We start from the raw sequence: 17,056 nt of genomic DNA on the forward strand, positions 1-17,056 counted from the left end.
TTGAAGAGTGGATTGGTCCTTTCATTCGTTTAAGCAAGATACGTGCTTCAACTCTTGTACTGCAACTCAGGATTGCTGAAGCCGAAAGTTCATCATTCAGTATCTGGCCTCCAATATTGCTCAATCTGTTGTTTCCCCATACTGCAGCCATACCATAAATTCATATCGCCTTACCAGGACATTTCATGTCTCGAATTTGTGTTGGTGACTTAGGAAAACTGACAGCCCTTACTATGGGATTAATAATAAATTGCATCAGGCAGGTTGTAAGAACCACAGAAATACACGCAAAACAAAAAATAGAAGAATCAGAGATGGAAAGGAAAGAACGTACATTTTCAGGTTCAGGAAGAAGACTGGTGAGCAGTAGTTGATAGGCTGAGCTTCGGTAAGAAAAATCAACCCATTCATTGCAAGAGAAAGGGCAGTCACTAATTAGACTACAAATCAACCCATTCACAAGATATCTTAAGTTAAACAGGCTACTAGACAGTCTAACCACCACCTAAATCAACTATAGTTCATGCTCAAACATTTGAGAAATCAATAATCAATAATCAATAATCAAAAGTACCAACCAAATCAATAATCAATAATCAAAAGTACCAACAATGCATCAGATTATGATTTTACAAACTACATGAGGAAGCCACTACAAAGTTTCAAAACCTTTGGGAAGGCTGCACAATCTGTTGGCAACCCATCCCAAACTAATCTCAGTCACATGCATGTCCTTGTGTTCACTTGAAGATATAGCCAACCAAGATGCCAAACAAACCAACCAGAAATGCAACCAATAAAGAGACACCCCCGGCATGTTTTTTGCTAATTTGTTTTCTCATCAGTTCCTGTTGCAGGAAATCGCACACAACAGCAAGATAGGTGAGCACTAATAGTAAAAAAGATCATTGAATAACTAGAGGCATTTCATTGACATGAAACTTGACTAAAGGAATTCATGTAGGCAAAAGAAGATATACAACAACAAACTATCCTTCCTACTATACCGTATGGCATCTCATTCATTGACACAAGATAAGAATTTCACATCATCAACTTCAAGTACCAAAAGCGTGTAGTGCATTTTAATGGAAATTCCAATCCCAAAAAAGCACACAACATCAAACTTGTCCAAACTCCCCTCAACCAATTATCTAGCCTAAACAATGACATTAATATTTAATTCATACCAGTTCATGCTGAAGCTTCTGATTTTGCTGCAGGGCAGAAGTTTTCTCCTCAGTCAACCTTGAAATCAGAGACCATGTCTGAAATTCAAACACAGGTCAGAAAATTGTGACCCAGAATTGCAAAAACAAAGGTGTAGCATAAAGCGAAATACTTTCAAGTGGCAGCATTTAGCTTTAAGAAAATGTTGATCTTTGGAAGCTCTAATGGTGATTAATCCTTGACAACCTTAATACAGAAAAGCAATGGTATTACAATGCAAACCTCTTAATTATGAACTTATGAACCCTCGTAAAAGTAAGCTCTAAAAGAGAGTACAATGAAAATTTTATCTGGCATGGTTGCCCAAACATGGTCAGCTTTCTGCGCACAGGAATTTTAACATGTCCAGAAATTGAGCAATTAATATACAGTTCCTAGAGGCATATGGCTAGATATTTCAAATGCCGCAAATGTACCCTGCCAGCAGCCCTCAAAGCAAACCCCGTTCCCGCCAAAAACAGAAAACAAAAGAATGAAAAGACACATAGCTTCACAGTCTCAGCATAATCCTTCTATTAAAATTGTGGCGCAACACTAAATTCCTCAATATCCAATATAGCAGAGCATTCACAACATACTCGCATATTCTTAAGAGGATTTTCAAAACAAAAAGAGAATGGTGAGTGTAAAATTAAAGCAGTCATTAGTTTTTTGCAAGAAGTAACAATGTAAGAGCTGAAAATCTTATACCAGTGAGGATTGAGTTTTTAGAATCACTATGAACTTGAGTATTTCAGATTTCATGCAATGAAGTTCAAATCTTACTATGACACTAACATATTTGTCATTGAGTAAACAAAGGACCGTTAAATTAAATTTTTTAGATCAAAGTCATTCAATTTAAGAAAAAACACGGTAAAAATATAATTTACCTCAAAAGATTTCTCTTTACGTTCCTCCAAAGTTCTGGATACCTAGAAAACAACCACAAACAAATTAAAGATATCATAGCTTCCTGAACACAAATGAGCACATTTGCATACACTAAAAGCAAAAGGAGGAGAGAAGATCTCAAAACTGGAAAAAAAAAGATATACTTACAGCATCAAGTAATGAAATATCCTGGTTACCATTCCCAAGCATAGAAGGCCTGGGGGGGGGAGATCCTTCATCAGACTCTTCTGGGACAGGAGAGGGAGGATTTGCAGGGATATATACAACCCTCAATTTGAACTCCTCCACAACCTTATCACCCTCCTTATTAAACTGCAAAACAAGATACTCCATCCTCGATTCTACATCAAGAAAACATAACCCCCAATCTTTAAACAGACATAAATGATAGAATAAACAAAGAAGTCACCCCACCATTTCAGAAGTTATCTCTTTTGTAGTTGTACGATCAGGCGCAACAACGCTCTGAAGTAGGAACTTGTCCTTGCATTGCATATCTGGTGGTGCCTCTTTTTGAGCTTGCATGGTAACTAGCACAGTCCATACAAGAATAGTTGAAAACTCTTCAAACCATAATATACTAAAAGACATGCCTAACATGCACAATTAAAACAAACCGGAAAAAGCCATGTACTTAAGGAAAACTACCGAAGTTACCCAAGACACCATCATTGGGTATAGTATTATCAGCCAAATGCATTACCGTTAATGATTTGAATTTCATAAATCCCAACAAAAAGCGATTTAGAAATTTTTATCATCTATTGATTACGGGGTATTCACCTGTAACGCTGCAAGTGGATCCGGGCATGACAACGCCGGTGTTGGGACGAACGCAGTATTTCCTCGGATTGGTTGTTTTAACCTAGAACTCAACAAACCCATCAAGATTACATTTTCACATAGCAGTTATTATTTACTAATAACATCAATAAGGGAAAATTTGGCGGGGAAAATACCTTAAAAGCCACATATTTATCTGACTTGTTAGTTAATTGCATAGAACATGAACTCTGCTTCCTCAATTCAACTTTATCAATAAAAAAAAGACTATTAATATTTAATCCCAACAATTAAACTAGCGTTTTAGATCTATAATAATGCACCGAAACCGAGACTAGTTTCAGATTCTGATTTTCCTTTACCATGATTTTCTCAGCAACCAAACAGAAATTTACGAGAGCACAGTGTGACTAACAATTTGGCTCCTAGTTAGGATCATTCTTATGTAACTTCGAAACAAAATCACGAAATTCGGAGATTTTCTTTTGTTTTCCTAATTTTCTCGGTAACCAAACACGAAAAGGCAAAGGAAAGAAAGGAACTTACATGGGAATTTAAGCTCTATTGGGAGAATATTAAGAAGATCTCCAGTGCTCATGATTGATTTTTAGAAAAAAATCAATCTGTGAAAATAAATATTTGTGTCAACGTTTTTTTCTTTGTGAGATTTTTTTTTGAACCTGATCTAACGAGAAAGGAAAGGGAAACAATGGGAGAAGGAAACAAAATTAAAACAAATATATATGTATATAATTGCTGTTTTGAGATTTGGTGGGGGGATAAACGATGATGGCGTAATTTGGGCGACAGATGTGAGCCGTTCGATCTAAGGAGATGTTGTGAGAGTATCGAATTTGGGTGAGATTGGTGTCCTGAGAGTGTGTTTGATGTTATAATAATTTTTATAATTATAATTTAAAAAGATATTTTATAAAAAAATATTTTTAATTAAAATTAGTTTATTATTTATATATATTTATTTAAAATTAAAATTAAATAAAAAATAATTAAAAATATTTTTTTAAATTTAGGTTATAAAATAATTAAAATATATATATATTAATATTGATAATTTTTAATTTAAATATTATAGATTTAAGTATCACTATTATTTTATTAAATAAATAATATTTTATATTAAGTATTTTTAATTTTTTCATTAACTTGTCTATAATTTTATAATATATGAAATTCATTTAAAAATAATTAGTTTTTTATTAAAATATAATTTAAAAAATTAAATTTTTTTAAATTAAACACAATTCAATTAATAATGAAATTTAAGTAAATAGTAACCCGTGAATTAATGTACTTGGCATATTACAAAAAATATATTAAAAACTCCTACATAACTTAAATAACTTAAAGGGGAGAAGCAAACAACAAAGTGGGTGAGCCTTTATGTTTTTTCTTTCTCTTGGCAAAAACAAAAGTGAAAATATAATAATTTTTTATTCATCAAAATCGACAGTTTTTAATAGGAACTATCTTCAAAATCTTTGTTTAAAATATTTACCGAATGGTAATAAATTATAGCTGAAACAAAATATAAAATACAGTTTCAACTATAATATTAAACAATATTAAAGTGGTGTTTAGGTTTTTCTTTGGATTTTTTTTTTGAAAGGTTAAGTTTGTTTACCATGGGTTATTAAAGTAGCGTTTAGTATTATTGTGATAATTATTGTTTTGAAAATATTTTTTATTTTTAAATATATTAAAATATTTTTTTTTTAAATCTATTTTTGCTATTAACATATTAAAATAAAAAAATATTTTTTTATGAAATATTGTTTGAGCCATGATTCCTAACAAGAACAAGATATTTTTAAAATAAATAATATTTATAGCCTTTTGCACAGCGTGTTCAAGAAGGTTATGCGAGGATAGAGGATAATTTTCAAAAATATACAAGCACTTCTTTTTATATAATATACATGTGTTGCGAGCCGAAAATACAAATATGAATTAGGGTTGCAAGACCAATTCGAATTCGATTATTTAATTTCTCCAAAACTTAAGCATTTATGTTAAGGATTAAGAGTAATTTGCACATTTTTCAAAATAATTTTAAAAATATGGTATTTATCTTCTTAAATGCATCTATTTAGGGGATGTTTAAGATAATGTTAGAGGTTTTTTTAAAAAAATATTTTTTGATTGAAAATATATTAAAATAATAATATTTTTTTATTTTTTTAAATGTATTTGTGATATTAGCATATATCAAAATAAATTAAAAAACTAACTTAAATGTAAAAATTTTAAAAAACAACAAAATGATGATGATTGACTGCTGCACCTAACAATATAAAGGTAGATGTTTAAGATTATTTTAAATAAACATAGCTTTGGTCGGGAAAAACTTGTACCCAGTAAAATAAGAAAAATAAATAGACAAAATAAAAAATAATTATGAATAAAAGATATTTCAAGAATATTTAAATTATAAATGGTTAGAATTACCATTCGCAAATAAAATAAATAAATAATATAAATGTAATATGTAAAGTTAAAGAATATACTATCCACAATAAGATTTTAAATCTTTCTAATATGAGCAATTAGGATACATTTCAAAAAAATAAACAGGTTACAAATAACATGGAGTGTTAGTCAACAATTTTATATGAAATAAATAAATGATATAAAAGTGATATTTAGATTTAAGAATTTATCATACACCGCCTAATTTAAAGTTTTTAAAATAAAACAGATTTAATTATAAAATTCAATATAAAGATACGCACATCGCTACCGCACAATGTATTTCAACAGGGATATTTCAAGTAATACTCCACATACATGTATGTATGCGTGTATAAGCTAGTAAATCCCAAAACATTAATTATTTGGCCTCTTGGACATGCCTTGTAATTAATTTTAATTCAGAACGTTTGCAAATTCATCAAGATTTTAGCACGCTAATTGTTCCGATAGAAACAAACTAAATTAAATTAAAAAAATAAATTACAATAATCCTTTGAAATATCACAAACCTGTAGTTTGTAAAAGGAAAATATAATAAAAATATATTTTAATAGCTTAAAAGAATCATATAAATATTACAGAAAAAATAGATGAGATTGTCATCTCAGTAAATGAATAGTATTAACTTCGCTACTTAGTTTGGCCAATTTTATTATTTTTATTTTTTAGCATTCCTTTTTTATTTATTGATTTTTTAAATGGTAATTAAATGCAATTTTTGTACAAAATAAAGTTTTTGTTGAGTCTTTAAGCCTCTGGGTGTTTTTTTTTTCAATTACATGTTATCTTGTGAGTTTGTTACAATTTATTTTAAATAAAATAAAATTTTATCTGCAAGAAATTTAGAAAGGAATAATTTAAGGAAATATTATTATAGTCATTCGTTGGTTTAGTATTTTTTTTCATTTTACTTTCATTATTTTAAAAATTATATTTTACATTTTAAATCAATATAATTTTCCAAATCAAGTAAAAAAATTAAGCTACCTTCGTACATAATATACTAGAAACTTCCACAAACTAAATATCCTTGCTCTCTCTTTAAATTTTCATCCATTCATTCAATCTAGCAACTCAAATACATCAAATAAATTAATCTACGGGCCCAACCTCACCCTCACCTTCACTATTGTCTTTGCCAGCAGCTGCTCCGATTCAAACGAGTCCAAGCTCTAGAGGCGGAGACTCAGAAACCAAAGTAACACCATTAATAAATGCCAAACCTCTTTTGAAAAACATGCTCGTCCATGTCTATCTTCACAATTTACAACAGTATAATGATTATTTTATCTTTTCATTTAAGAAAGCATAGCAGTAGCTTATAAGAGTATTGAAATCTTTTCAAGTGCTCAGTAGCTATTACCAATCAATCAAGGATATATAAGTTTTTTATTGTTTTAATTACTTAGTAAAACAATTAAAATACCACTTGGAGACAAAAATAATTAAAACTTGCATTGAGATTTTTTTTTCACAATATTTTTTTTATTATTATAGTATCAGTTAAGGAATGATTTGAAATCTAACCAATAATAAAAAATTTAAAAATATAATAAAATGATTAAAATATTTTTAGAAACAAAAAATTTAAAACTAGTGTTAAGTGATCTTTTTTATTTTTATCATTACCAAGTTAGGTAAAAATAAATTTAATATTTGATCAGATGTAAAAAAAATAAAGACATGTGATGCAGTTCTCAATATATCAAGAGGCAATCGCATGATTTTGACGGCACGTGCTACTACTCCAAACATCTAAAACATTTTTTTATGGTATTATTTGAAACATTGTCTTGTTCTCCTGGAAATAATGCGGCACGTATCAATAATTATTATTTGGTTTATTGACCTTTATTTTTTATTTTAAATTATAGTTTAATCTGATAGACCTTTATTTTTTATTTTTTATTTTAAATTATAGTTTAATTTTTTTTATTGTTGATATTTCAATTTTAGTTTTTATTTTTTTAATTTATATTTTTTGTTTATAATCTTTTTATAAAAATTTTATATATTTTCAAATTCATTCTTTAATCTCAATTTGTCATATATTATCCTCCTTGTTTTGATTATTTTTTAGTCTTTTTGTTGAAATAATTTGCCTTTTAATCCCACCCTCTAGCCAATATTTTATTTTTATCTTTAATTTTAATTTTAATCATTATTTTTTTAATTTTTTTGATCTTTTGGTTAAAATTACTTTTCTTTTAAATTTCATTCTTCAATAAAAAATAAAATTTATTTTGTATTTTGATTTTAATTCTCATGATTTAAAATTTTATTTTTTAAATTTTTTTATATAATTGATATTCTCTTTTTAGGTTAATCTATCAACATTTAATTGGTTAAAAATTGAATTTTGTAGTTTTTTCAAATATAATGTTTTCACTCTAATATTCTGGACCATGTTTATTGCAAGTTAATCCTAGTTGACTCACTATTTAAATATTATTATTTAAGTTACAAATTTATTATATTAGTTTATTTTTCAATTATTGTTAGTGACTTTTCAGCCATTGTTAACTAATTAAAACCTGGATTGATCTATATTATTTTTTTAAATTTTATAGTTTATTTTCATATTGTTCCTAATAATTTTTTTATTTATATAAATGATTATTAATTTTTCAATTAAATATTTGCATTGCATTTTTTATTTATATTTTTTAAATTTTTATATCAAAATAAACTAATTTTTTTATAAAAAATTTACTACCCGTGACATTATACTGTTCAAATAACCAGTGGATTATGTATGCCGCAATAGATTTTATGGTGTGTTTAAAATAATTGGAACTGTTTTTTAAAGTGTTTAATATTTAAAAATAAATTAAAATAAAAAATTAAATATTTTTTAAAACAAAAAACAACCAGCGTTTTACACGGGATACCGTCAGAGAAGATACGAGTATCAAGAGCGTAGGACACAAGTTAAACCAGACGAAAGCATGATCAGCGACCACCCATAAGTCAGTTTTCATGCAATAAAGGAGAATCTGAAAAGTACTCTGCGGAGACGATACTGGTACCCGAGGGCTTGGGCTACGCTAGCTGATTATTTATTTATTTATTTTTTGTGGGGAGGGGGTTCGATAGGGCTGCTAGACTCAGGTCCTACTATTGCTATAAATAAATAACCGTCCAACCATTTGCACTGGAACAGCTGCTGCATGCATTGCTTTGCTGTTGCAAGTTTTTACCATTTAGACCCAATTCCTCAAATCCGACCCTGCCCGCAGCACCTTGAGGCAACACATCTCTTTCACATTTTTAATGTCTTTTGTCCTCAACTTCTTCCACGCGCATGCGCACTTCTAATCAGCCGTCGCATTGTTTGTAGTTCATGCCCCTCGGAACACGTGATCAGCGATGAACTTTGGGTGGCTAATTAATATTAGTGTACAAATCTTGATTGCTTTATAATTTGAATCTTGGTTCATCATGTTCGAAGGAAGTCATATCCACATTGGCTCTTGTGATGCAATAAAAACCACAAACTCGTGAATTTAGAACAGGATAACACCCATGTACATTATTTAGCGAAAAAATTCACATATAAATAAATAGTTAAGGAATAAAGCTTACCTGTTTAATTATTTTTTAATCTCTTAGTTATGATAATATAATTCTTTTTTTTATAATCGAGTTGATTGATAGCTCGATGTTAAAAACCAAGATAGCTCATAACTAATATTCAATCAGTTAAGATAATGAGTATTTTGTAAATTAGAATGGTTGGCAAGTAATACAAGTAAAATGTCTTTTATGACAGAAAAGGAATCCTTACATGTCTTTATAATGAGAAATAGTATAATAACATTTTAAATACATAAACTTTTAAATATGTATACAGTAAGGAGGGTGGATTATAAACTTTAAATCTGATGGATTTATAAAATATTTACAATTTATAGTTCTGTTATTTTACAAAGAAAAAAACTGAAAAATTATTTTATCCTAATAAATTAATGTGGTGTTTTGAATTTTATCTATTTAAAATAATATATATTAAATTTTTATATAATATTAAACGAACGACGCTGGGGTCTTGAAAAATTAAAAATTCTTGAAAGACTCCGCATGAAGCCCTGAAAAAATTTATGAAATAGCATTGGATTAAGATTAGTTGTCCAAAGATGAAAAATAAACTTATACACACTATCTAAACCCCAGCATATTGGATTAGAACACGTGCTGAAGCCCATAAGATACTGTGGTGCATGCCACCACCCCTGCCAGGCATGCGCCCAATGCATGGAGTGGCAGGCAGCACACCTAGTGAACTTTTAAAGTTTGGAAAGAAAAACTTAAATTCTGACAGAATATACAAGAATTAAGTCTAAACGTTCTGGATATTTTCCTTGCACAATATTTTTATTTTTTTCTTGATTTTAGTTGATGGGGTATATCATACATGGCTTCTCCACCACCAAGTCTTTAAACTTTATGTTATCTTCAACCCGCACGAGTCAGAACAATCTTCCAGGTCGAAGAATGCATGCATGTCACGTGACTTCTCCTTCAAACCATGACCTGTAAAGTAGGTTTCTATTGCCCTGCACAAAATGACAATATTGATGATGATGATTTAAATAACAATATTTCAAAAATACAAGAACATGGAATTCCCTAACCGGTGGCGGCGGCAGTCATCCCTTATTTTTCAAAGAAAGTTTAGCTAGCTACTAATTAATAATAGGAGATTATTGAAATAAGAATTTTTGAAATGAATTTTCAAGGGCACTTTCTATGCTGTTGATTTCGAGAATGACAGGTATTTTCAAGGGCACTATTTGCCATTCGTTCTATGCTGTTGATTTCGAGAATGACAGGCCGAGGTTGGCATGAGGGCTATTTTGGCTTATTGCTAAATTGGCAGTGGACGAGAGGCGCTGGGTTTGTCTTCCATGTTTTTCTCACTTGTGAACGAGGTCGCTTTCGGGTTTCGATGGCAATTTGTGGCCATTTTTTATTTATTTATTTCATTATGAGGACTTGGTTGAGGTGCCAGGTGTACTTTGGCAATGAAAAAAATAGCATGTCTTGCGTTTTAGGAGCTACTATACCAGGTACGAAGGGCCCACGATTTTTTAAATAATATTTAATATTATTAAAGTCTGTTAAAAAAATTAAAAATCAATTATTCATGTTATAACAAGCATCAAATGAGATTAATAAATTAATTTTATTTTAACTGGATAATAAAAAATATATAACAATTTTTTTTTAAAAAATACAATATATAATAAATGTAATTGAATAAAATAATTAACCCAAGTAAATTCAAAACAATACAATAAATATATAACTTAGATAATAAACTGCTGAGGCAACCTTTGCACAAAACAAATAGAAATAAAAATTGACACTCCTCTCTGCATCTGCACTTATTTTATTTATTTATTTATTAATCCGACTTCGTTCGACTTGCATTGCTAGTCTTCATGCAGTGCCACCTTTACTCTTCTAGACAGCAGTTTGTCTGTGCTCTTCGGATACACATGCTCTAGACTCTCTTGTATAACTTTTTTCTTCTAAATGCATCCATTGGACTGCTTTTTTTTAAAAAAAAAACAATTTATGTTCAGCAATCATCTCAAATAAACTTTTAAGTATTTTTAAATAAAAAATAATTTTTAATAAATTTTAAGTATTTTTAATTTAAAAATATATATTTTTATTTTTTAAATTATTTTTAACAATAACACATCAAAATAATTATTTTTAAATAAAAAATAATTTTTAATAAAATTAAAATGTATTTTCAAAAGTTGTCTAAATCATAAAATATTATATAAACTTAAAACTCATATATAAAATCATAAAAACTCCTTATGAATCATGGAGTAAATTACAACTCCATGAAATAGAATAAAAGGTTCAAAAAAATTAGACGGGTTCGGGTAGGATGAACTCCTCAACTGTCTTTGTATCTGACGACAATCAAACCAGATCAAATTTTATAAATTTCTAATCGAAGCATGAGCAAACTGAAGAACAATCCGATAGAGTCAGATATCTGAATAGCAAGCAATACTTGGGGTGAAGATGGAATTGTCGTCTCTACTGCCACACCTTCAATAACAATCTAAATATCGATATGAACAAAGATTTAAATAAATTAAAATGTTTTCTAACATCAATAAATTACCTTCAATCCATGGCGGTAGTAATATTTTACGAGCATATTGGTGCTGGTTCGTGATCAAGTCACGGCCTCCTTCGTTAATATGGCCCCATATTTGAGTACGAAAAATACAGTGGTTGTCACGGCTACAAATTTGGGGTAGTCTATTTGTCTTATTTTCTAAAAAAAAAAGAAAGGGTACATGTAGACCATCACCCGAGCATTTGTAAGCTGAGAATGGGGCATGTCTTGTAAAATGCTGTATAAAACTCGTCGACAATAAAGCTATAGCACAAAAAAATTAAAATTTAAATGAAATAATATAATTATAAATATTTTTAGTAAAATAATATAGTCGCGCTGTTTCAAAACATGACATATAAAAAAACCATGACCGTAAAACACAACATTAAATAAATGTTGTGTTTTTAAATTATTAGAGACTAGAACTACGGGAAAAGAAGAAAAAAGGCTGGAGATTATTTTCGTGACTAGTCATGATTTTGTCAATATTTTACTAATATTGTACTATTTTACCTCAAATTCTGTCAATATTTTAAATTTACCAAGCTTTTTTTTTTTTAAATCCCATCTAAATAAAAAAGGTGACCCCAGGGAAGATCTCTTGAGTGCCACTTGCGATTCCCTTTTTACCGTTTTCCACACAGAACTGAGAAAAGTCGCTGTTTCTAGCCTTGTGGAGAGAAAAGTAAAGAGCGGACACCTGCAGCCAGGCCAAGCCAACCATTTACAGGGCTCTTAGCAAGCATAACATCAAGAAAAATTCTAATCAACAAAAACATTTTTTTTCTTTTTTCAATTTATTGTTTTTAATAAAAAATATGTTCATTTATTTAAATAAAAACGATTTCTTCTCTGAAAAAACGTTAGAATTATGACTATATTATTGTTGGATAATTTATAATAACCCTCTTAATATTTTACATTTTTTATAATATAATTGTTGGATATTAATTTATCTCATTGAAATAAAAAATTATCATGAAAAAGCTATATTATTAACTACAAAAACTTTATATTAGATCTATAATAAAAATCAAACTTATGAAAATAATTAAATATTAAAATATAAGAAAATAATTTTAATGTAAAATTGCTAAAAAGCCCTTGTACATAAAAAAAATGGTGTTTTTCATTTAAAAAATAATAAAAAACTTATTTAAAAAACTGCAAGAACTCTTAAAATTTATTTTTCAAGTTTAATGTAAGGTCAAAAATTTTAAAAACTAGTTTTTTCAGTTTTTAAAATGGAAAAATATTATATTTGAACATAGAACTTTAACTTTACCTTTTCTAAAATCTTCAGAAAGTTAAAATATTACTCTGATTTTAGATCTTGATTTGAGTTTCCTTGATCCTCTGCTTCATCGTCTGACTACGAAAATCTTGTCTGCCCCTTTGTGTTTTCATTTTCCAAACCTCGCTTTACACTAAAGTCGCGTATAGTATACTGCCAGCTAGGTATCGCTTAATTTTTTTGTTTTAAAATGATGGACAGTGTATTTCTCTTGTCCAGAACACAATAATAAGACGCACCCCTTTATCCGAGGCCAGGCACCCCCCCACCTCCCTTCCTCCCTGCTCTTTAACATTGGTAACAGTAACACCCTACACCAGTACTGTCACCAATTTGCCAGGCGCCGTCTCTCTCTCTCTCGCTGCAGTAATAGTTAGTACATCACCATCTTTACAAGCCCTGACCACAAACACTGATCTACATCTCCCTCAACAAAATTCAAAATGGTATGTTTTGAATTGTTTTATAAGCTCTTGTTTTTCTTTTCTTGAATTATTAGCAGTAGTACTGATTTTCGTGTTTTTGTATACAGTTGGTTTCATCAAATCTATCACTACCTCCTTGGCTTCAAGCACTTCTTGCAGAGAAATTCTTCAGTGCTTGTGTAATTCACGAAGGAGCAAGAAAGAATGAAAAGAACATATTTTGCTTGGACTGTTGCATCAGTCTCTGCCCTCACTGTCTGCCTCCTCACGGCTCTCACCGTCTCTTGCAGGTTCCTTCAAGACTTACCTGCTAAGATGAGTTTTTTCTCTTACATGACAAATCATGTATTTAACAAGTTCTGACATTTTTCTCCTTGTATGTTTCAGATAAGGAGATATGTATATAATGATGTTTTAAGGCTAGATGATGCTCAGAAATTATTCGACTCTGCATTTGTTCAAGTAAGCAATTAATCTTGATACGAACATGATCAAATTCAAGAAACGTAAGGGAAAACATATAGATATCGCAATCTTCGTGGCATAATTCTATGCTACTCCTGTCTGTGTACGCATTTATTACTGCTTATATGGTTTCTTTCTTGTTTTGAATTTTGATACGCAGAGAAAATTTAGCTACTGCTTTTTTAATGCCTTCCTTTCTTGAAAAAGCAAATTGCACCTACCATTTTGACCATGACCGATTCCGATTCTCTGTTTTTCTCCAGTCCTATACTACAAACAGTGCAAAAGTGATATTTTTAAATCAAAGGCCACTAACAAGGCCAGTGAATATCAGAGGCAACATTTGTAGCAGGTGTGACAGAGGTCTGCAATTCCCTTATCTCTTTTGCTCCATTTCTTGCAAGGTAGCTAGTAATTACCATGCCTAAAACTCTACTCTTTTACTATTCTATCTCTAACCATTTCACAGCGTGCTTCCTCATCTGGGTCTCTCTCATTTCTCTCCAATCCTCTCTTTTTTCAGGTTGATCATATTTTGAGAACAAAAGGTGTAAGTGGGCTTTCAAGTTTCTTGTATGATTGTAAGCTCTTGCCTCTGTCTGAACCGGGTTCAGATGACGGTTTAATGACTCCAGTTTCGGTCCTTGAACCGGCCGCATCGAGCAAGACAAGTTCTAGTTCAGGCGGGGATGGTGGGGTTGCTTGCAGGGCTCTTGCCTGTACTGCAACTACGGAGATTGTGAGAAAGAAGAGGAGCAGCTTGACAAATACATGCCGGACGATGTTTCCAAGAGATACCGTTATGTCGACCATTTTAATGAACCGGAGAAAGAAGGCACCGAACCGGGCTCCTCTTTATTGAATTGACCGTGGCCGGCCTCCTACTAGCACATGGGGACTGGGAAAGAAGAAAGTGGCACGGGGATGCTTGTCTAGAAGTGGTAATTTGCTGTTTCTTGGAGGGTGATTTGGGGATTAGCACAGGGAAAGGGAAAATGAAAATGAAATCCTCTCAATTCTGCTGAGGGATTTACTGGCGGGGAGCCTCGGGGGGGGGGGGGTCATGGCAGATCAAAATCATTCGATGCCTCTGTTTGTTTTTCTTCTCTTCTTCCTTTCTGTTACCTATAATAGAGTTACTACAGTGAGTAACAGTGACAGGAGGACCCTGTTTTATGGCCTTTTTCTTCTGAGTGATGGGGTAATTGTCATTCACAAGTTGCCGATTATCATTTCCTTCCTATACTTTTATAGCTATCAAATTCAAATGTCCTGCTTTTCAAGTGGCAATTATTAGTTTGATTTCATTACTTGTCACAAGATGATTTCAATGGGACTCTCTGAAGCGTCCACATCCTGATGTTGAATGCTCATTTTCTTGCCCCTTCGACATGTAAATCATGAGCACCCTAAAACGATGTCTGTACTTGGATTTTTCTAATTAATTCTTGTGAAGGTTTTTTATCTTATTTTATACGCTAAATTATAGGGAAGTGAATAGCAAATTGGCATTCAAGCTTGTTTTATACAAGTACTTCGGTAATTAATGTCAATAAAACTAGAGCATAATCATCATCATCATCATCTTTGAGGGAAAAAAATAGAGGACTAGGTGATTTCTCCTCCAGAAACTGCTCCCCCACTCTCAAGTTTTTCTTTCTTCTTCCCTAGGGCAAAATAGATGTAAAATTGATGGGCAACGTTAATCAATAAATGCGTGTGACAACGTAAACTACCCTCGGTCGTTATTTGCTCTCAATTTTCATTTTCTTGCGGTTTATTACATCAACAGATACTGTCTAAGACAGTAACATATGTTGTTCATTTCATGGCATATTAGTGTGTAATAGCTTATTTGTTTTTGTGTTTTAAAAATATTTTTATATTTTTATATTATTTTAATATGTTAATATTTAAAATCAAAATTTAAAAATAATTATTTTAATATATTTTTAAATAAAAAATACTTTAATAAACAAGCAATTTCAAAACCATAAAGACATCCATGATCTATCCAACTTAATTTATTTCAATTTTAGCAGAACCTCCATGTCTCTCTGTTTCATGCAAATTGTGTAAGTCCCAAGGCAACGAGAAACAATATTTTCTCCATCAGCCCTAATAACCTTATTAAAAAAAAAAAAGCAAAACAGAAAAAAACAAAGCTATATATATATCATGAGATCATTTCTTGGACACAATAAGGGTTGAATAAATGAGATCATTTTATGTTGAGTTATCATGGAAACATGACATTTATTCAACCCTTATTGTGTCCAAGAAATGAGTTCATGATATATATATATATAAAAGCAAGCTGTCCATGGCATTTCTCCTGCTGTGATATACCCCACTGGAAAGAATTTATGCCACTCTGATAAATTTTGGTCAAAAAGTAGTTTCACAGTTAGGAGTCTAAATGGCTTGAGAAGACCGGGGGAGGCGCAGTCGTTTCCTTTGAATTTCCCCCCCCGGAATATTACTGAAATTTATAATATTTTTTTAAAAAAACTATAAAATTAAAATTTTAATTAATTTAATATTAAAAAATAAAATTTAAAAAAATAATTTAAAAAAATTATAAAAAACATCAGGAGAAAAGATTAAGGAGAGAAACACTACAACAGGAGAAAAGATTAAGGAGAGAAACACTATAACAATACATAGTGTTTTATAAAAAAAATAAATCTAAAGTTGTAATTTTGGCATGCTTGTCTGTTATTGCAGGTTTGTGAAAAAAATTAAAAAAAATATATGGATTAAAACTATTGTAATTCACAATATTTTTTTTAAAAAAAACTATAAAGCTAAATTCTTAATCAGCTTAATATTTAAAAAATAAAATGAACAAACAAGATTTTAGAAAAAATCATAACAAAAAAATCATGTAGAAGAACACTGTAACAATTCATAATGTTTTTTTAAAAAAACTATGAAACTAAATTTTTAACCAGCTCAATATGAAAAAAAAAATTGACAAAGATAATTTTAGAAAAAAATAAAAAAAAAACCATATTGGGAAACACAATAACAATCCACCTTTTTTAAAAAAAAACTATGAAACTAAATTCTCAACCAGCTTCATATTAAAACAAATTGACAAAAAAAATTTTAAAAAAGAAGAAGATTTTGGAAAGAAAAAAGAAAAAACAAAGTAAAAAAATGAAATAAAAAACATGCAGGGAAAATTATAGCTAAATTCTTAATCGGATCAATATTAAAATTATTTGAAAAAAAATACTATAGCAATCTGTAATATTTTGTGAGGAAATATACAATTATAATTTTCAGCCAACTTAATATTTATAAAATAAAATAAATAAA

At 30.0% G+C, this 17,056-nt stretch overlaps 2 protein-coding genes across 3 annotated transcripts; one reads left to right on the forward strand and one right to left on the reverse strand.

Moving 5' to 3' along the window:
• Positions 1–384: 384 nt before the first annotated feature.
• On the reverse strand, positions 385–4,644 carry LOC105120785 (Plant VAMP (vesicle-associated membrane protein) family protein). 2 transcript variants are annotated; one of them, XM_011019163.1, is made up of 10 exons: positions 4,634–4,644; positions 3,454–3,514; positions 3,084–3,154; positions 2,908–2,989; positions 2,539–2,654; positions 2,272–2,436; positions 2,103–2,144; positions 1,191–1,268; positions 579–848; positions 385–539 (listed from the first exon to the last, which is right to left on the reverse strand). In XM_011019163.1, the coding sequence occupies exons 2-9, from the start codon at positions 3,503–3,505 to the stop codon at positions 741–743; spliced, it is 714 nt and encodes a 237-aa protein (XP_011017465.1). In that variant the 5' UTR covers positions 3,506–3,514; positions 4,634–4,644; the 3' UTR covers positions 385–539; positions 579–740. The 2 variants fall into 2 exon arrangements, with proteins under 2 accessions (XP_011017465.1, XP_011017464.1); XM_011019162.1 differs by lacking the exon at positions 4,634–4,644 and having other exon boundaries at positions 3,454–3,626.
• Positions 4,645–13,031: 8,387 nt separating this feature from the next.
• LOC105120786 (uncharacterized) lies at positions 13,032–14,958 on the forward strand. The gene is made up of 5 exons (XM_011019164.1): positions 13,032–13,288; positions 13,375–13,557; positions 13,655–13,729; positions 13,996–14,136; positions 14,256–14,958. Exons 1-5 carry the CDS (start codon positions 13,286–13,288, stop codon positions 14,592–14,594), a joined length of 741 nt encoding a protein of 246 aa, XP_011017466.1. The 5' UTR covers positions 13,032–13,285; the 3' UTR covers positions 14,595–14,958.
• Positions 14,959–17,056: the final 2,098 nt, after the last annotated feature.

This window comes from Populus euphratica, unplaced genomic scaffold, assembly GCF_000495115.2.
Source record: "Populus euphratica unplaced genomic scaffold, PopEup_1.0 scaffold6.1, whole genome shotgun sequence".
Taxonomy (NCBI): domain Eukaryota; kingdom Viridiplantae; phylum Streptophyta; class Magnoliopsida; order Malpighiales; family Salicaceae; genus Populus; species Populus euphratica.

Excerpts from the sequence above, each read along its gene's own strand:
- LOC105120786 (XM_011019164.1), top strand. Across the intron at positions 13,730-13,995 it reads TCGACTCTGCATTTGTTCAA|TCCTATACTACAAACAGTGC; the intron begins GTAAGCAATTAA and ends GTTTTTCTCCAG. Across the intron at positions 14,137-14,255 it reads TTTGCTCCATTTCTTGCAAG|GTTGATCATATTTTGAGAAC; the intron begins GTAGCTAGTAAT and ends CTCTTTTTTCAG.
- LOC105120785 (XM_011019163.1), bottom strand. The coding sequence starts at position 3,505 with ATGAGCACTGGAGATCTTCTTAATATTCTCCCAATAGAGCTTAAATTC. Across the intron at positions 3,155-3,453 it reads AATAGAGCTTAAATTCCCAT|TTGAATTGAGGAAGCAGAGT; the intron begins GTAAGTTCCTTT and ends TTATTGATAAAG. Across the intron at positions 2,655-2,907 it reads ATCCACTTGCAGCGTTACAG|TTACCATGCAAGCTCAAAAA; the intron begins GTGAATACCCCG and ends GGACTGTGCTAG.